The 21,142-nt window shown below is 40.9% G+C and overlaps 1 protein-coding gene across 15 annotated transcripts in view; it reads right to left on the bottom strand.

The window, feature by feature from the left end:
• LOC130150074 (melanopsin-like) overlaps positions 1-20,502 on the bottom strand; it is a 49,941-nt gene extending 29,439 nt beyond the window's left edge. For 2 of the 15 annotated variants that reach the window (XR_008822113.1, XR_008822114.1), the window contains exons 1-2: positions 8,329-9,544; positions 5,925-6,023 (exon numbers count right to left, since the gene is read on the bottom strand). Coding sequence is in view for 9 of the 15 variants with exons in the window: in XM_056340635.1 (XP_056196610.1) it covers positions 5,925-6,023; positions 8,329-8,415 (186 nt within the window). In the remaining 6 variants the exon portion in view is untranslated. Of the gene's footprint in view, positions 1-136; positions 1,330-5,924; positions 6,024-8,328; positions 9,545-9,755; positions 11,269-11,319; positions 11,614-11,808; positions 11,931-12,336; positions 12,445-13,495; positions 13,583-15,210; positions 15,335-16,738; positions 16,953-17,449; positions 17,516-19,012 lie in introns of those variants that run through there. The other 13 variants (XM_056340681.1, XM_056340698.1, XM_056340690.1 and 10 more) reach the window with 13 other exon arrangements.
• Positions 20,503-21,142: the final 640 nt, after the last annotated feature.

The following is a 21,142-nucleotide window of genomic DNA, read 5'->3' as shown; positions in this document are numbered from 1 at the left end:
CCATGGATTCTGGACCCATCTCATGCCACCGCTCTCTAAATGCTAGAGTACACTGTGCAGCTTTACTTCAGTCTATTCCTTTTAATTTTAGTAACAGTGAACTTGGACCCCTTGAGAATGCTATTGGAAAACTTACAAAGTTAGAAGACATGCTGTGAGATGCTTTCCCAGCTTCAGCTGTTTCACACTGCCATGGTAACGGATGGGTGCCCTGGATTCAGCACGGCTGTCTCAGTAAGTTGTGTTTATGGGTGCTCAGTATCATTGCAGCCACATAATGCAGAATGAAAACCTTGTTCTGTATAAGGCACAGTCTTTCTCCTTCTCTTCAACAATGTGATTTAACGTAAAGATAATGAAGGCAGGCATTACTTTTTATTCAACCACTATATTGAATCTTTAATGGGTGAAGCAAGTTTTCCAGGGCCCATGTGAGGTGTGTTCACCTGTCCATTTTTCCCTCAGATTGGCTTTGCCTCCCTCCATTTGTGCTCCTGGAACAGAAGCTCAAGCACACTGCTGAATGCACATCCACTTCCTAAATGAAGATTTTAAAGACACTGTCCAGAACAACCTGATGGCTTCACTCAACAATACCAACGTAAACGAGCAGCCCATAAAGATGTTAGTAATTGCAGCAAGGCCAGCTTCTGGCATACTTGGCTATCCTGCTTTGTTTGGCTCCTAAATTAATTCTACCATCACTTGTGTTTTGACTCTATGAGATGTTGGACCTGACAACTCTCATAAATCATGATATGGCCTTACCATTACATGCGATGTGACTACAACATCAAAATGCTGTCACCTACGTGACTGCTTGGAGGGTTTTCATGGCAGGGCAACTAACAGATCTGCAGGCAAATGGAGGACAAATAATTAACAGCTGTCCCTCAGCTAGCTGGCAAAGGAAGCAGGCACCAGATATAAAAATAAACTTTGTCTATTTCTCCCAAAATAAGGGTGGAAAACAGAACAGATGAGAAAAGTTATTCTATGAGAGCTTTCGTAATTTGATTTTTAGTGACAAAATGATGTCCAAATAATTAGAGCCATCTGTTTCTGCTTTCCAACTGGAAGATTGATCAAGAATGCAATGCAGAAGGCAAAAAAAATAGTGGCTAAAAAAGGAGGGCAAGGGCAGATCCCTTTTAATGGGTAGGGGTAGAAAATAATGGAAAATGGTCGTATGATTGGCATTAGGTGGATATAAGAGTATCTGAAGCTTTATTTATGCTCTGATTTTGGTCATGGATGTAAGCTTATCTTGTGGAAATTATTTAGACTGAAATGAGCTTAAGTAAGGGCTTGCTTACACAGGGGATTAATGAGCACTAACAAGAGAGTGAATTAACAGCATAGGAGCCTCCCTGTGCTGACCTGCTACATGGATTCACAGTGTAGGAGTTTGATTTTACTGTAGTAAAAAATGAAGTCTATACAGTTACACTTAGAAATTTTAAAGAAAAATGGTAAACAATACTTATGTATGATGAAATAGGAGCAATCCATGTGTACCAGCTATTAGGTAGTAGTTGGTAAGTTCCTTGTAATTTCACTGATGGTCAATGTAAGAGGTAATTTCAGTATGCAGCACCATCTGGTTTGAAATGATGAAATTTGGGGCTTAATGAATATCTTGTATGTAGGAACTTTTTAATCAGGAAACAGAAGACCATTGCTATGTGGTGACCATAGTAGAGCTAGTGATGGTCAGATATTTTTCAAAATATGATCTATTTAAAATGCATACTTGTTGAAAACATTGTTATTACCTTTGGGTATTAAAAAAACAAGCCTTCCCCCCATCCCCCCCGCCTCAAATCCCCACCAGCTTCGCTTGTTAACCAACTTCTGGTAACAGTACTGCATTACAACACTACAGACTAAATACAGATTAATTTGGTCCTCAAAAATCAAATCAAACCGCGACCATCCACATGTGGAAAAGTTATTTTTCTTATCAGTCTCCGGATGACACTCTTCTTCCACAGCTCGTTCCAACCAGTTCATACGCCAAGGCCAAGAGCACTCAAACACGTATTTATAGCATGCACTTAATCAAGAAGACAATTGGTTTAGCAGATGGAACTGTGAATTTGATGCAGTTCACCCAAAAGCGACAAACAAGAACAGGAACTTCCAGTGCTGTGTAGAACAGGACAAACAGCAAAGGTAGTTGGGTACCAAAGTCTGGCATCTGCTTCAGACCTAGGCAGGTATTTATACAGACTGAGGTCACTGCAGAAAAACCTTGAGAATTTTTTTCTATAATAAAATATGTATCTAGTTAATTCCATTCCAGCAAGTGCTTCTAGGCTGTTACTGAAATGGATAGTTGAAAAAAAAGCATTTAATGTCTGACCTGAAGACTCATTTAGGGTATGTATCCTGAAGATCTCGTGTTTAGCACAGCCCCTGCTTTGACAAGATGCTTTCTTTCAGGCCCTCAATATCTGTGCTCAAACTTCTCATAGTTGCAAGCAATCTAATAGCATGTGTCGGGGGTGGGGGGCTGGGGCGGGGGGTAGGAAAATCTTAAAAAAACCAAAGGGAACACCATCAAACCCTAATCGGGTTCTCAATATCATGAAACTAAACCAGTCAGAAACTCAACAAGGTAGGCAAACCCAGATGTCTACCTTGCCAGCCTTACGAGTCAATGTAAACAAGGGGTATTAATAATTCATATGTTTATAATTAATAAGGAAATATAAAATTATTCACATGAGAATACAGAAATCAGAAGTAAACAATAAAAGTGAAAATATGTTTTAATATTTGTCTCCTTGTTACAAAGCCATCTCAAAGGCACGTTTACTTCTCTCTGGATACTGACAAAAAGCCTTAAAATGCAAAGTCTTTTCTGGAAATCATACGGACACTGTTTGCTATGTGCATCCCCAGCCACACCACCCAAACCAGTGCAAAAAGACACATTTGCTTCTCTGAGTAAAACAAAACCACAAACACCAAAATATAACTCAGTAAGAAAAAATCAGCCCAACTGAAAAACAAGCTGTCTTGTGCCAGCTCCAGCACTATCTGCGCTGCTTGGACAGGGGCCAGCAAATGTAACAGCTTACTCAGTACAAGGTACTGAGCTGAGTGTGCCTGCACAACCCGACCTTGGGAGGAGCACTGTGTTACTTGCTGCACTGTTTTCATGGGGAAGCACGAAATAGCACAGGTTTTTTTCCCTGCCGTAATTCAAGTTACTATAATGAAACCTCGAGGCAATGGATTTTTATTCCAAGACCTGAAAGTTTTAAAGCAAGATACCAAAGGCATGTTTTCTGAGGACATTTCTGTTCCAGTACTGGTGTATTTGTGTAATCGAGACCAGTAGAATTAACCAGATCTTCATAACATTTTCCTCTACATACATTTTATTTTTATTTAAACACATCCAAATCTAACCTGAATGCATAAAACCTAAAAGAACCAAATTCAACCATGACTTAGGCATTTTTGAAAAACAAGCAATTAAAAGCCCACTACCAGAAGCTGTTAATACTCAGTTGAGGTGAGGGCTCAGTCCATCGTCACCTTCTCATCTCTCACAGGTTTGCACACCCAGTCAGTTCCTTAATGTGACCCCTGAGATACCATATTGTCCCCTTGGGGATAAATGCCTCCACAGTTATCTGATGCTATGTCCAAATGCACCTCAAATTACAACACAAGCTAGGCATGCTTAGGCAGGCCGCACGCTGAACAAATCTGATCAATGCTAACACTGTACCAAATTAGCTGGACTATTACAGTTCAGTGCATATTTGCTTGGCCATGAGGCAATGCATGACTGTTAGCACAGTGCAACAACAAAGCAGAAGGCAGAACTCTCAGAATATATCTTTCAGAGCATTAAAGCATGTTAGAAAAAAGCATGTGTAGTCAAAACATGATATCAGAGTTATTTCCTCTAATATAAGAAATTTTGCATTTTTCAGGGAAAAATCATTTATACACTACAACAACATTTTTTTCTCTTATCATTCATCATACTTTCATAGGTTGTTTTTCTCCCTCCGAGTGCCTTAATGCTACCTGCAGCTCTTTAATAATCATATAAAGTCCACCTGAAAAAAGAGATCCCTTTATTCTACATTTGCCACTCTATGGCAAGAGTGCTCTGAATTCGCTGGTGCTGTAACCCTCTGGCATAACGTGGGCTCTTCACCCGACCTGCTCTCCCCTCTCCACCTCCTCTGAGCTCCTGTAGCTCACGCTGGTCCACTTCACTCATCCCAGCCTGCCAGACCATTGCTGCTCCCATTTCACCAGCCACGGATGTCTGACCAGGATGTTCCCGCTTACCCGCCATGCACCAAAAGCAATTTCATGGGCTGCCACTGTTTGCTGACAGCAACATGCTGCTGCAGCACGCACTGCCTGCCTGCACCAAGCCCTCACCCGTGCCCAGCCCCAGGCTTCAGCCCAAGCAGCAGTGAGCACAACTGCTGAGTGATGCTCACCTATTACTGGTTTTAACAGGAGTACATGAAGAACTGTCTTTGCCTGTCCACAGATGTTTGCACCACATATTGAAATCCTGATCTCTGCCAGTAGGTATAACATCCTGCCCTGAGCCTTCAAAGAGCTTGAACATATACTCTGTCTTCTGGACATCTTAACTTTCATACTTTGTTTTCAAAAAAACCTGATTTTTTTCTTCCTCACTGTTGATAACTGAGAACAAATCCTTCACCAGCCACCTTTGGCTTTATGCATCTCATCTAAATGTTAGCAGTCTTTTCATTGCACTGCCTTGCTTCTCAGGGAGACCCACACAGCTGCTGCCAGAAGATCTGTGTGCAGAAACCTCTCTGAGAAGTGGGCTTTACATTTTAAATAGATCCCATGAAAACGCGTGCTTATTTTTACAGGACTCTGGAAAAAAAAATCATCAGCTGACATCAGCTTTTCAAAGGGTGATTACAAAATGAAAACACATGCTAATAAACCAGTTAAGGCAAGAAGTTAAAAACTTACACTAATACTATATAGTCCTTCTAATGCCATTTTTAAAAATACATCTAGCTAATATTTTTCATCAGTGCAGTCATCTGGTTCCTGCTGGATTCTCTTCTCTATATTTTTTCTAGTCTGTCACCTACAATGAAGTATGGTGAATGATGAAGAAAGCACAATGCTAACAGAAATACACTTCCCCTATTAACTACATTTCAGTGAAGTTTTATGTACAATTTCTACTAGCTAAGCGTAAAGAATTGCAGGTTTCTAAAGAATTCATCTCACTCTCTACATTTCCTTATTTATAAATAAACAGATTTTTCTTCTGCAGGAAATACTCTTAACTGAAGGCCTGAAACCAGAGACATTCTTCACCAACTAGGGTAATTTCCATATTTCAACAAGAAATTTTTGTCATGGGTGGTAGGGTGGGGATGGAGAGCAATTAAAAGCAACCCCCCAGCTTCTTGACACCATTTTAATCATTCCATCATATAGATTTAAGAACATGAAAACTGATAAAAGTAGTCAGACCAGAAGCCCACCAACCACTATATCTTACACCTGGCAACAGATGCTTTTAAGGGAAGAACATGGGGAACACAGCAAGCGCACTCTCCATTTGTTAACTTCAAGAACATTTGTGATATTAGATGAATACTGTAGCATTCAGTTTCTGTTAAATCAAAGAAATATCTAATCACTCTAAACTGAAGATTACTCCTTTGCAATATCTGCTTCCATCTGTTTAATATTCCTTTATGCATGGAAGGGGGGTATGCAGAGGGCAGAGCCAGAGGGGCACAGCGAGCAGCCAAGAGGCAACAGGCACAAGTCACAAGTCACAGCAGGCAAAATTTTCAGTGAGATTGGTGAAGCACAGAAACAGGGGCCCAGAGAGGATGCACAATGTCCATCCACAGAGAATTACAAAACGTTGAAGTTACCCTTGCTTGGAGCAGCAGGTGGGACTTGATGACCATGCATCCAACCCAAAATATTCCATGACACCAGGAACAAATCCTCCAAAATATATAGTTAAAACCCTATTGATTTAAGCCATAAGGAAAACAAAATATTATTTCAGTTACTTGAGGACAAGTATGCTGTCTCAGTAAACTGAAAATCTTCCTGCCTATCTTATTTTACTTCCACAAGGAACTGGGTCAGACAACAAAAGCCAAATGAACCTATATGCATGTTATGCACCCAGATGCTGTAGACTAACTTCAACAGATAATCTGTAGAGGGACCATATTTCTTGGATGAGAAGGCTGCAATAAGTCTTCCACTTCATTTGTAACAGTTTCTTCTACTGTGGCTCTATGTCCTACATGAAAAGGCAGATTTCCAGAGTTTTTTAGGCACATCACACCTATGATTGCACTGGTGGCAATACACCTACTGCTCTTCTGTGGTTTTGAAAATATTCCTTGTGTTTAACTGCACTGGTAGGTGCCTAAGTATGATGAAAATCTGGATTTGGAATATTTTATGATTAATTTTAGAGACATTTTAAACTGGATCACTGATACATTGTCCAGTCCAATGGCCTATGTATTTTAGTCTGACAGATTCCCACTAGATACTCTAAATACTCTGTTTAGAATAAAGCACATAGCTGCCACAGTTAACAGAGGTAATGGAGATGACTGGGAAAAGGAGGACATTATCAGGTGAGATATATTCAAGATGACCCATCTCTGCAGCAAAAGGCAAATCTTTATTGCAAAACGAAAGCATTTGGCAGTAACGCAACCTCCCTTAACTCTCCAAAACAAGACCAAAACATACTCTCATACAAGAAGGAGATAATTGTTTTTCTAGCCACCTGGAGCAGGAAGCATTTATAAATTCCTTGTGGACTTAGCATTGCTAAAGGAACAAACAGACCCACATCCAATGAACAAGTGAAACTGGCAACTCCATTTACAAGTAGCAAGCTACGGCAGTACTGAAGATTTATTTCAGAGGAAGATTGAAGCAGCACTAGCAAACTAATAAGGAACTGCAACATAAACTCACAATTAGAGAGAACTTACAGCAATCAAAAGACTTACAAATTTATAAAATACTAAAACAATGGAGCATGCTTTGACACATTTGGTGGGAACAGGTGTGTATATTAAAAGCAATTTCTGCACCTCTCAGAAAATGTAATTATTTGATGGCAGTGCTCATCTTGGAGGAACTAACAACATCTCACACAAAAGCAAGTGCCTTTACTTTGGTCTGGAGAAGCATCAAGACGACTATGTGTCTTGATAGTGAAGGAGTTTCATTCTTTCCCTCTCCACTGATGTGTGTAGTACACTGAAAATAGGGACAATGTAGTTGTTTCAACACGGTCTCTTGTTTTAGTTCTGCAGACCACTTTTCAAGCCTCTATGAAAGGTTAGAATAGGTTTACCACATCTATACTAGGAAACAACATCTTCTCCAACCCTCACAATAATCTCCAGATATGGGGTACATTTGAAGCAACTCCCAGATGGTCTTTGCAACACCGATTTGAACCATGATGAGCTACCAGAAAAGAAAATCTCAGCACAGGACAGCGTCCTCTTTCGAGTTAAGGAGGAAGTGCCATTTTACAAAAAGAGAAGCCCACAATCTGGTTAGCTGAAAAAACACCCTGGTTTTACTGTGTCAAATCAGAAAGCCTCAGGGAGTCCCCACAAATTTTTTTCTACAGAGCCCTACGTCTCATCTCAGGCAAAAACTAACTCCTTCTGAACCTTTATTTTTAAAAAGCAAATAAGCAATCCAGGAAAGTAATATGCACCAGAGAATCTCACAAAACAAACAAAAGTAAGTCTAATCAAGCATGGTATGTGTCTCAAGTCACATTGATACCAAATTTAAGCTCACACTGAGCCTTTCTCAGTCCATCCAACTCCAGAAAAGCACCGCTCTAAAGAGCATTTCTCCACAGAAAAACAGGTGAAGGGACAATCTACTCACAAAAACTCTGGGGTAAGAGGGTCATTTAAGATTTCTCCACAAGTAAAGAGCCCATTGAAAGCACTGTTAATTGCAAGCTCATATTGAACTTGAACAATAGTTTATTACTGTTGGTTTTGTTGTGACCAAACAGTAAACACTGAGCTAATAACAGTGTTGAAAAGCAATTTCACAGCACTTGTACAGTCATTATGGCTGAATACAAAATAATTCTATTGCAAATGGATTACCTAAGGGTCTGGAAGCATCATCCAGGACACAATCAAACTGCTACCTCATGCACTATTGAGGAGGGACTGCAAATACTGCAGATCTTGCAGCCCTTCAGCATTTGAGACAACCTGCCTTCCCCATCAGCTACTTTAGGAGTAACTAACTGGCACTTACCTTCAGCAGCGCCACTAGAATTTTCCAAAGCACCAGCATTAATCCAGGAACTCCCTGGTTGCTCTTGCTGTCACCGCTAACCTTCATTTGCCAATGTCCATCTTCTGTGCAATGGTCTACTGCAATGCCGCGAAGGGAGGGGCCTCTTACGTCAGCGAGGGCACGGTGAGGCCAACACTGTGTGTTTCTAAGCCATGATCACTCTTTTTCTATCATGGTGAAGGTTTCCTCAGCTAGGTTTTCTGAATATTGGCACAAGTTTCAGTATAGAAGTTGTAGCAAAAGATATCAGGTATATTAGAAACTATGCATATTTTTCTTTCTAAAAAAAAAAAAAGGCAAGTAATTTATTGATCACTAGAACTATTTGCAGAAAGTCCAGAGGAAGTACTTTGTGATTTTTATAATTAAAAAAACAAATACATTTCCTGCTCACTTGAGATCAAGTCCTTTTCCAGGCATTGCTGACTTAACAAGACACGAAGAAAACACGCTCCTTCCTGTTGCTCTTTTAGCTCTAGACTAGCTGTAGCTGTTTAAATCGTGTTCATCATCTAATCGGTGTGGGCTTGGTTTCACCTAGCCAGTCATTTCATTGGCAGAACAGCTATGCTGATGGCAGTCAGTAAATTTCCATAGGCATCAGGCACATATCCCCACCTGACATTCAATCTTCTGGTCTGCATCCTCCAATTAAACTCAGCAGCCTCTCACAGTGCCCTGTCCTTTTGCACGGCAAACATCAGAAAGGTCCATCTGACTATTTCTTGGGCTTTGCAAATGCTGTCACACGAAGCTGCTGACACCATTCCCTGGGTCTGCTGTCAGCAAAAGAGTTGGTGACTTCAGGCTCAGACCTTACTGCAACAACCTGCCCCAGAGGCATATCCAGCTGCACAGCAGCCCAAGTCTGCGTATTTGAACCATGCCGTGCATTCTGCATGTGTCACATCCTCTGCTGAACTACCACCATCCAGTACCAGACATTTCTGACTGGTTAGTTATGTACTTGTTAGCATGCTCCTAAATCCTGGTATCTACCAAAGCTGCACATAAAGTCTGAACAACTTCTTTTTATTTCAGTGTTTCCCAGCATGACTGTCCTCACCACAGAATTTATAAGAAGTGTCTACTGGCCATATTTGTGAATGCTTTAGCAGAGTGCAATCAGTTCATGCAAGTCAGCCTGATGGTTGCCTCTCAGCTTGCCTTGCACCAGTATACTAAAATTTCCTACTTTTCAGGGCTTAGAGAGCTTGGCTTGTATTGCAGTTGTCATGTCTTGCAATTCCATGTTTCTTGTTATGTTTGCATAATTTTGAGAAACCCTTGGGTACATTGATACCAAAGGCTGAATCATCTCATCTAGTAACATTGCTTTGTCATGCTTTGGTAGTTCAGGAATGTCATCAGCCTTGTTTAATTACCTGCAATGATAATGCAGACACATTTCTATTCTGGGCCCAGTCTTGCATGTGCAATGAATTCTGCTTCAAACTCTGCTTGGCCAAGGACTGCTGGATTAAGTGGACCATCTTCGGCAGTCACACGCTTTCGGCAGGCTGGCACCCCAGCACACTGGAAGCACACGACATCCTGGGGAGGATAATTTGCAGCCTCTGAAGGCAGTCAAATAACGGAAAGAAATTTTCAACTTTAAATCCCTTGATCAACTTACTGAGGTATATTTCCACATACACATGTTTTTGTACAGTTAAGTTTATGGCAAGAGAAAGTAATACAGAATGTGAACTAGTTCAAAATTTGGTGAATATATAATGACACGGAAAGAAAACTTGGGACTTCCTAGGAAATTTTAGAGAAAGTTTAACAGCAAACATAGCCCACACAGCCACCATGATAAATATATGATTAAAAAGACAAAATCAATTAAAAATTAAGACCTCTAGCAGTGCCAGAATGCACCCAGTGCATTTAAATAATTTGGAGTTATAAATTACATGCTCAAACACCTGTTCACTTGCCACTTATTTATTACTGAAGAGGACTCTATAAAATGCTTGTCCAACTTTTTTCTTTCTGATTTATTCCAGGGTAACAACCTGTTGCAATGAAATGACACCCACAGCTTCCCTCCCAAGCTGGACTTTCTTCCATACTGTTCCCCCATAACCCTTTCTCTTCCACTCTCTTAAGACTAGAAAAAGAAACAAATATATTAGTATTCTCTGAATGCCTGGGTTGGGCTGGATAATGAAATGAAGTCCAAGCAAGTTATCAAAGATTTAGGAGGAAATCTTCTATCCTAAAATTTATAAGGTATTGTAATGGTATAAGGTTGGGATATACAGTGACAGGGGGGTATGAGGACAGGGATACACAAATTCTTTGTATTTGGTTTGCTGACCTACCTCAGACTTCTGCCCCCAATCATCATAACTAATTTGCAATGCACAAGAAAATCCTCTTTTCTTTATGAATGTTTTCAAATAATCCTAGATAAACGTATGAACAATTGACAAACCTTCCTACAGCACTTCATTTAGGTCACTTTACATTACATTAATCGGCTCCACCAAAGGATAACAACTCTGAAATCTGCTTTAGGACTTCATATATATTTCCTTTTTCATTGACATTTTCCTGCTATTAATAACCAAATCACAATAAGGTTTAATCAACTAGATCTTGATGATGCAACAAGTACCATCATAAGCAATCACCTGCTATGTCCTCCCCTGCATAGCCAGTTTTCCCACTAGCCAAAACTCCAAGTCCATCCTAAAAATCTAAACAAAACAGCACAAAGAAAATACATTTCCCTTTGGTGACAGCTGGGTCAGCTGCACAAAAGAATAAATCAAAATTCATTACATCAAAACAACTTCAATGAGATGGTTGTTTTTTTCCCTTTTAAAGGAGAAGCTATTAATTTAAACCATTCCTTAGAAAATGAAGCAGAAGAGAAATGCTCCCTTCCCTTCTCCCTGCCCAGCTCCCACTTTCTGAAGCCTTCCTCTTGTCACGTACTTTTTGGGTTCAGCCGAAAGCATCTCCCTTCCCTCTGCACATCCACTCTGTGCGGGACTGCCGAGCTGCGACTCATCCCGAGAAGCATTTGAAATCCCAAGGTTTAAAAAGCAACTCGCAAGCAAGCCCTCCTCCGCTCGCAGCCTGACAGCTCTGGAAGCATATTGAACTGCAGCATTATCCCCAGCAAACCACCGATCCCGTTATTCAGCCTGACTGGCCCCACCATGACTGTTTCAAGCACAAGAAAATTACTTAAAAACAAAACAAAACAAAACAACAAACCCAAATACCCCACAGTTTTACATTTTTTTTCCTTTTTTTTTTTTTTTTTAAAGGATAGACACCCAGAGGAGCTCATTTCCAGGGCATCCCAGCTGGCTAGCTCTGCCCAGCCCAGCCTGTGAGCATCTGCAGCCCCCAAGAGTACCACCCCCAAGGCGAGGCATCCTTGGGCAGTCAGCGCCTGGGGTTCTGCCTGCTCCATACCTCCTCCCTGCAGTCCCGTGCAGGCAGTGTGGGTAGCCAGAGACGGAGAGCAGCGTCTGGGATTTCCCTTGCAGTGACTCACACCCATGGCCTCTTATGCTTTTGCTGCAAGAAGCCTGGCTCTGCCTTCCCTGTCACCCCCCTTTAGGTGGCTGAAAACAGCAGCCGGCCCCCACCGCCCACCCCCAGCCTCTCTTGGCTGGTCAAACCCAGCTCTGGCTTTCTCTTTGCACACTCTGTGCTCCATCTCCATGGCCCGTGAACCCCCATGGCTAGGTTAGAGTGGCCCTGCCTGCTGCACACGTCAGCAGCCACGTGCCGAAACCCACAGCTGGGTTTCTTAGAGGACTGTCAAGAAACAGGGGCTGGGTATAAAACGTAGCCATTTCCCAGCAACTCACCCTGGAGTTATCAAAATTTCACCTGCAGCATATGCCTGGAGATTCAAGCATCATCTGTCCCACAGATGCTTGAATAACCACAGAAAATAAAGTGAGTGGCATTGAATGGGGCACAGGAATTTCTTACCTCACAGGCTCCTCTTGGAGTCATGTTTGTAAAGCTGAGCTCTTCAGAGATGCTGTAACACGATAAGAAGAGCAGGCCTGCTCTTCAAGAGCCTCTTTCTCCTACACTCTGGCCAGAAAAACATCACAAAAACAGTTACATTTCTATCCCTGTTTTTTTTTTTCAGTGTATTCACAATATTTTCAACATAATTGGTTTCAGTGCTCCCCTTTTCAAGGGCATGAATGGAGAGGATTTGTGAGATTGAGCTTTGTCTAGAGAAAAAAGGCTCGAAGTAGCAGAGAGAGGAGCCAGAAACAGCAATCTAAACATGCTGTTGCAGGGACTTACATGCCTTCACCATCTGGGGCATGACAGAGGTCACAGCTTTGCAGGAGAACCTTAAACCTATTTCTGCCAACATATTATCTCTGATAATTTTAAAGATTATAGAAATTCAACTACAGACACAAAACTTACAAATATGGCAAACCTATACCACAGAGATAATTTGTAAATGCTGGAGAATGCAATAGAACTTCCTGAATTGGAGGCCTAGATTTCAAAACAAAGTTTGCTTTGGCATTTAATATCCTAAAGACATGATGGATATGTTACAATAAAATGAATAATCTGCCAGAACAGGGGGGGAAAAAAAAAGTGCTTCAGTGAAAATGCAATATGCTGTTATGCATTATATTATAAAAGACAAAATGATGGTATCGTTGTCATACATAAAGGTTTAGACATTGGTATTGTATGTTCATCATTATTACTTCATCCTTGGTTTTCAGTCTTTGTTGAACTACCTTGTTTCTGGCGAATTATTTGACTTGAGAGGTTCTACTTTCCTTCTCTGAAGATGCCCAGTAAAACAAAAGATCAGTATTAGCTGCTGTCTCTTACAGATCCACCTATTGACTTGATCTCTTATGATGTGCTGGTTGCAGATATGTCTGGAAGCAAACTACGGTTCTCTCCATTCCTTTATACTCTCCAACCTCAGATCCACCAAATGACACATACTTTAGACATCATAACAGTTACATAGTTATTTTTTCTTTGTTCATTGCATCTCTGTGTTATCTAAATGAAGTGATCCATTAGATTACCTTTGCTGCCCTTGAAAATAGTTTGTTAATGTTCTAGATGTATTGTGAGGGGTAAAGTTTTTGCTTACCTTACAACTTTTTCCATAAACATTAGCTTCCAGGGGAAAAATTATACGCAATTCCAGTAGTGTACACCGTCTTTGCAGTCTCAGAACCTGTGGATTCATAATTGGTTGGCTGACAGCATATTTTATCACTGAGGAGTTTTAAATATTTTTAAGGCAACTGAGGCCACATGAGAAGTCATCAGCCCTCTAACACCTGCAGGTGGGTTCCCTCTTTTCTTTACTTACAGAAATGTGGAAGTGCTGCTTTCTGAAAAAATGAGAGACCTGACAAACCGTTCAGATGTCCTTTATGAGGAACTGCTTGCTTTGCTTATGTTGTTGTTCACTGCTACATCTGCAAGCTGGAGCTGAAACTTCTCTGAGATCAGGCCACTACACACAACGCCTCACAGAGTTGGACTCAAAATGAACCCTATTTTGCGTGAGCTATTCTAATTAAAGACAAGAATTGGATGCCAAGGGAAAGTTAAATGCCAACTAAAGCAAACTCTTTCAAACTTCAGACTTGTTTAGACTGACAGGATTTTTGATTGACAGTTTGAGTTGGCTCCATGAATGACAGCATTTAAGTGCAACTAAGCCTCCAGCTAGAGGCTTACTGGAGCTTTGTCTCACACATCTCTTTCCTCTTTCTCACACCAAGATTAGTTCTTTGTCAGGCCTTTCTATTTCAGCTGTTTGTAATTAATCCTGGGACATGGGAAAATACAGTAAATCAATCAAGTGAGTATAACCAGACAGTATTCGGACTCGCTGAGCATTATGAACTGCATTTGCATGCTTAAACTCACGACGTGTTTAGGTAAAAACCACTGCAAATCAGTGCCTTACAATTAGTCACTGAGAATAGATTGTTCAAGTAACTAAAGTAGTAGGTAATGTCAACAACTGCCTAACAAAGGTCAGAAAAATGACCTCTCTGAGAGTAGTTGAGATCCTAGGCTAAGGGACTAACAGTAGTAGTTCCATGTGGAGACTTAAAGAAACCAGTCTAACGCTGAACAAAATGCAGGAAAGAAGTATACATAATTTTTTTGTTTGGTTGCTTGGTTGTTTTTGTTTTTTTTTAGAAAATGGAGCAGAGTCATTTAGGATGAATAATAGCACTTTACATTTCTATGACACCTTCCATCCCACAAGCTCCCAAAGCAGCTGGCAAATTTAACAGATTGAAGGACATCATCTACCGTACACCGAAATCATTTTATGCCACTAAAGGCATTCCCACTGAAGCAAGAAGCAGTGTCTAACAGGTTTGATCTGTTGTGACAAACACCATTATCTAAGGAAAACCACAGGGAGAGCATAATTGCCAACAGCTGGAACTCTTGTGCTGAATCCTAGATTGAACAGTTGTTGGGAAAGATTCTGCTAGTATTTCTCCAGTTACCACTGGTGATGAAGACATGATCACAGATCTTTCAGACCTGCCATGCTCAGGGTAGGCATTCTTATGAGCCAGCTCCTTGGGGCTCTCGCCTCAGCACGAGGTGCCTTCACAACCCATAACCCCACTCCTTGCAGTGCCTGAGTGCTATATCCACCAGACAGGGAGAGAGCAGAGCTTGACCGTAAACATCCAGGCACAAAGACAGATCCAGCGGTCAATCAAGAGAGGCTGCACACTTCAACAGTCCACTTTGAGCTGAGCCTTCACCAAAGTCATCTTTCTTTCATTGCAGCCTGAACATGGACATTCCAGAAAAAAACATTACCTCTGACGACACAGTGAGGTTCAAAGGTGTTTCACATCCAACAGACTATTCACACATGCTGCTTCCTAGAGCACATGGGTCTGACAACAGACTGCCTGACCAGGTCCTTGGAAATCTCTGCACACTAGCAAAACAGGGTAGAAAGGCAGGCTAAATTTGGTGTATGTTAAAGGACTATTATCTAGAATGGCAAAGGAGACAGAGTTGCACCAAAAAGCTCCACCAGGCTACAGATTCAGTGGGATGGGGGTGAGTTTCACACTCCCCTTCTCTCACAGTCATGTCAGGGATCTCAGTCTTTTTAAGGAATTATAGTCATACTTGTGGCCACTGATGCTATGATCACTGAAGAGTGCAAAATAAGGTGAGCACATCATTATTGTTAAAAAAAAAATAAAATACCCAAAACTGGCAGAAAGAAGAGAGTGCAATGAAAGAGAAATATATGGCCACTGAACTGGTATATTCTAGCTTTAAAAGGAAAAGAATAGCATCCAAAGCCCTTTCCAGATTTGCTGTCAGACCAAAGGAAAGGCTAGGCTGTCAAAGATTGATGGATAATCTACAGTCACATGTTCATTTTGGAATGGCACAGAGGCACGTTTGGAAATGTGTTTTGAGCTGCAGAATAAGGAAGAGTGAAATAAAAAGTGGAATGGAATCCTATGCCAATGAGCAAAATGGATTAATTCAGCAGTCCATGTCTTCCAGTGGTTTAAAATCAACCAGCTACAAGGTTGATCCGGGAATTAATCTCAGGATTGTTATAAAATGCAGTGCAAACACTCAATGACATCCTACTGAGCTTCTGACAACTCTGAAAAGTCTCACATATTCGACGTGAAATATTTTAATTACAAAGTGAAATGAAATTCAATTACAAGGTGAAACATTTTAATTACAAAGGAAAATGAAGAGTTAGTATGGGCCAGGCTAGCTTGCCTTGTGCATTGCCTGGTCAAGTGTTTCTCAGGTAGGGTTACTCATCATGGAAAACCAATGATTTTTCAATTGCTGAACATGTAAAGTATAGACTAAGCTTTAGGATATCAATGAAGTCAGTTAACAGCAAGGGATGGGTTAGATTCAATCACAGGATTAGAATGCCTGTCTCATCATCAAAGTTTGCTCACAAGGGACAAAGACACCATGGCACTGCTTAGCTAGGGTACATCTTAGGTAAAGGTCATCTCACTAGCAAAACTGTAAAGCTGTACAAGCTTGACTCTTTTCTTCTCCTCCCCCACTAACAGAGGGCATATGTTAATGCCAACAATGTAATTTCATTATGCATTTGGTTTTTTCTTTCTGCTTTGCCTATGCCAAACCTACAGAAACCCTTGCATGTTGTCACTCTGAGAGGAAGAAGCTAGAGATACCTAAGGTGGTGGCCCCTGCTCGAACAGGGGCTTTATCATAATTCCTACCCTCTTCCCCCAGCCTCTTTCCACTTTCCCCATAGGGGCTGATATCCCTCCTATCCCCATATCCCACCAGCAGGAATGAGTTACCAGGACTCAGCCATTACTTTTCATCCGAGGTTCACCCTTTCCTGGAGTCCTTTCTGTGGAAAGAACAACCCAGTCCAAATTCACTCCCAGTCTCACTCTTCAGGGGAGGACATTCATTTTCTCAGGTACAGCAGAAGATTTTTAGCCATGTCTTAGAGTCTTCATGGCCTTTGAAACTCGTGCCTCCCAGGAGAGGGGCTTCAGCACCATGCCACAGCCAAGCAGTGTTACCTGTGTTGGAGGCAGACAGCAGCAGAGGAAGAAATGCAAGTGTCAAAGGGCCAGAGGGCAAGGGGGGAGGAATTCAACTTCATAGTCCCCTGGGGAGACACTCCCAGCTCTTAGCTGCTGCTTCTGGCACTGTTACGTACCCTCTAGAAAGGCTGTTTGAACTGGAATGGCAATGGAAATGGACATGTCCTGGAACATGGTCCTCAGATCAACATCTTTGCTGCCACCAGTCATATAAACCAACTCCAGATTATGGTGGTTCGACAAAATTTCAGTAAACAAAATACTGTATTTTTACTTTTAACATTCATTTTGGTTGAAAGCCACATTTTGTGATACCAGAATTTTCCACGGGAAAGACATTCTGATTTTTTTACTAACTCACAAGTTTTCCTCTGGCCCCATTCAATCACAAAGTTTTCTCCAACAACTTATGGAAAAACCCTAAAAGTCACAACTTTTGCTGTCAAAGTCATGGCAGTGACAGCCACACAGACCTTTTTTTGTTGTACTGTCATCTTCTATACTGAAGTTTTCCATTTCTGGTCAAAGGTGACTTATTTCTATAAAGGGAAACATTTTCGCACTTTAAATGCTTGAAACAAAATCCTTTTGTGTAAAAAGCTGGCCTGGAGAATTCCATCCTGGAAGCTGAATGCCTCAGAGTCCTACCGACACTTACAAGGGCTCTTGGTAATAAGGTCAAAAAAAAGAAATCCAAACTTTGTATTGGCTCCCTAATTCAAACACTGTTTTAAAAAGAGATATACTGAAACAAGGAAGCCCTTATAGGTCTTCAGTTTCTATATGCTAATGAGGGAAGAATATCCTTGGATGTAAAGTAACTGTGACTGGCACGTCCTTGAAGAGCCAGAGGGACAACTGTTGAAATCCAGAAGGAATACATGTTAGGAAACAGCCATATTACTGCCCCGATGTCCCAGCCCCGACCACTTAGCAGAAAATGCTCTGCCCTGTTAAGTGTCTGCTCCAAGGGACCCACCATGGCAGCTGACACAGCTCTGACAGTCCCCAGCGGTATGGTGACGTCAGCTCTGCAGGCGCTGGGGAGCTCGCAGGTAATGGTCTGCCATGTTCTAACTATGGCACTCTGCAGAGTGCAGAGATGGGAGCACGTGCGACGTGACCTTCTTGAGCTGTGCCCCAACAGATAGCACCTCAGCGATCAGACACCAGCTCTGGCTCGGCAAGTCCCTTCATTGTGATCTATTCCCACCAGCCAACTCTCAAACCAGGGAAACTAAAAAATCCAGTTCTCATTAAAAGTATAAGATCGTAATAAATTTCAGAAGCTCTCAAGATGTACTGTGAAGCAAAGACCAACACATAGCAATTTCTTCAGCCATTTTAGGCCCAATAGTCCTGTGTTTTGAATTGTTCTTCACATAAAGTTTTCTTAAAACAAGGCTGACCCAGGCCTTTGGGTCCTGGGTTGTTACGGAATGGAATTTAAACTACAAACTCCTCTAAATTGTTTAGAGTCTTGTCTTAAATATCATCAAGACTTAATGGCGAATACAAAAGCCACTGTTGATTCTTACCTCAGAAAACAGAAGCAATAGTGTACAGTAACTGAACTAGATGCATAATAATACATTTATCCTGAAGCGAGGAGAAACTTGACTTTCATTTCTGCTCTGAAAACAACCCATCAGTTATACCCTCTGGATGACAATTTGACATGTGAATCTGAGACTGGTTTTCAAATGCTGGTGCTAAAATGAAAGAAAAACAAACTCCATTTATCTAATCTTTCTTTCAGGCAGGATCTTCTGTGATTTTTATCTCCACAAATTTCAGTTCTGCTCCAGAAAAAGAGAAACACCTTAGAAAGAGATTTGATACTTAAATTCACATTTTGTCCAGAAGAAACAACAGAAAAAAAGAACACTGTTCTTCCCTTTACCATATAATCTCCACTCTATAATCTCTTCTTTGTCATGGACTGAGCCCATTTCTGGACTTTTCTTGGTCTAATGTCATATGAGTTTCTGTATTCCCTATCCCATCTGGTACAGAAGTCATCAAGGTGCACTTACCTTCTTCAGAAAACCAGATATTACTGAAAATCCAGCACATCACTAAAATCAAACATTTAAGATAAAACCCTATTCCTAAGAGCAGGGCATACAAATCAAGAGACTTGATGAATACCATGAAGGAAGCTGGTACGGGACTCTGGTGTCTGGGCTTCTGTGACCAGGCTGGTGTCCTTCCCTTTGCAACAGGCATAAGCAGGAACAGCTAGTTCTAGAGCTGCTTTCTTGCATTTCTCACAGAAACCAAAACACCAAAGGCATGTGTTCCCTGAGAAGGCGATGAAGCTTTGCTTCCTCTAGAAATAATTCATGAGGAAAGCTTTGAAATGACTTAAACTTTTTTTCCCCCAAACACACAGTGAATAAGGGATAGCCAGAATGTAAAAGCAGCTATCAGCTCTAGGCGGCTTTAGGGACAGACTTCACCAGAGCTCAAAACTGCAGAGCAGAGAGAGAAGCAGATTGGAATAAGATATTAAAAAAGGCTAAAAGGAGATATTTGTCAGGAGATGGAGGGAATATGCTACTTTGAGAACCATTTCAGGTATATCTGAAACAGGGTTCATATTTCTTGTAAACATTTTAAATAGAGTGGCTTTTTTTTAAACCACAATTTTATGCGTAAATGTTACAGAAAATTTTGGATTAGAGCTATAAACAGGTCGTATTCTATGCCCTAAGCTGCTGGGAGTGCCTGCATCTGTGTGCATTTGTATGAACACTTTGATAAAAAGTCATTTCAATTAAAAAAACACTTCCTAATATAGTGAAAAAATTCTCCTTGCTGAAGTTAAGTGGGCCTTTACCAATTATTTCTTTTGGCAACTGCAGTTTTGAACTCTCCACCTGACTGTTCTGCTCAGGAAAAGGCTGGCCTACAGAAAACAACATTTTTTGCCATTTCAGAAAAATAATGGGATGCTAGATTGTAAAGTAAGCTTTCCTACAGCTAAATTCAAGAAATATAGCTGCATAGGATAACAGCAAAACAATATTAAATAAATACTCCAGTTCTCTTACTCTTTCCCAATGCTTTCAAATATTCTCCCCACCTTTTTCCCAAATGATACAAAGAACAGGAATTAAATGTTTCTCTGTCAGAGGTACACTCTGGCAGCATGGCGTGTGTCTTTGAGGTTTACACACTTCAGCAACAGCTATACTTCAAACTAATTTCCAGATGAAAAGAGTAGAACAGTGAGAAACCAAAAAATACAGAGATGGAAAAGGTCCAGCTATATCATCTAAATATCTCTTACCCACTTCATCAGTCAAAACTGTGTAGTGCCATCATTCAAGCAATGATTGGAAGCATTCATTTTTATACATGGAATACAAGAAGAATTTACCAAATTTGCTTCAGAGGAATGAAAACAGCTAGTGCCTAATGCAGATTCTGTCAGGCAGGCAGCATAGGTTTGTGAGCTCTCAGGTATGTTTAATGTTGTAGGATTTGTCCAGCTATACCGTTAAGTTCAGTGTGGCAGCTCTGTCAGAAACCAACAGCTAATGCCGAGGAAAGAGATGAAGACACCTCATGCAGCATCACAGCAACCATGTCGCTTCATAAGCCAAGGAGGGGGAAAAAGTCCTGTGCTCATCTGGCAAGATTTGCCATGGGTTTTTTGTTATTAATAAAATAAAAATGAAATTAAACTGTCACTCCACCCACCTCAATCTAGTAAAGACAAATAATGGCAAATTTGGATTTGGTACGATACACAGAATAAATGCTAAGATGTCTTTCAGCAAAACCTGTTCATACAAATTCGGTTTTGTTACTCCTCCTGTCCATTTCTCCTTTAGCCATTGGGACCTGAGTAACAAATCACTTAAATCACACTACCAAATTCTACTGTTACATCACAAGCTTCATTTGGGCTCATATGTTTGTATTAGGGTAGTGAAAACAGAAGTTGGTCTACAGCATTGATCACACGCAACACAGCCTTATTCTATTTTCATGTTGCTAATAAGAGCTATTTCTCGGCACAAATTGCTGACTGTTAGACTTTACTACTTTTTCTAACTTCTGCACTCTGCTCACTTTTATCCCTTGCCTAATTTCTGAATTTAAAAGCCTGCCCAACACAGAGCTGTTCTCATCAAGAGCCTAGCTGGGGGTTTTGG

Source organism: Falco biarmicus, chromosome 1 (genome assembly GCF_023638135.1).
Source record: "Falco biarmicus isolate bFalBia1 chromosome 1, bFalBia1.pri, whole genome shotgun sequence".
NCBI lineage: Eukaryota > Metazoa > Chordata > Aves > Falconiformes > Falconidae > Falco > Falco biarmicus.
The sequence above is the reverse complement of the archived record's forward strand: the minus strand, read 5'-3'. Positions and strand labels throughout refer to the sequence as shown.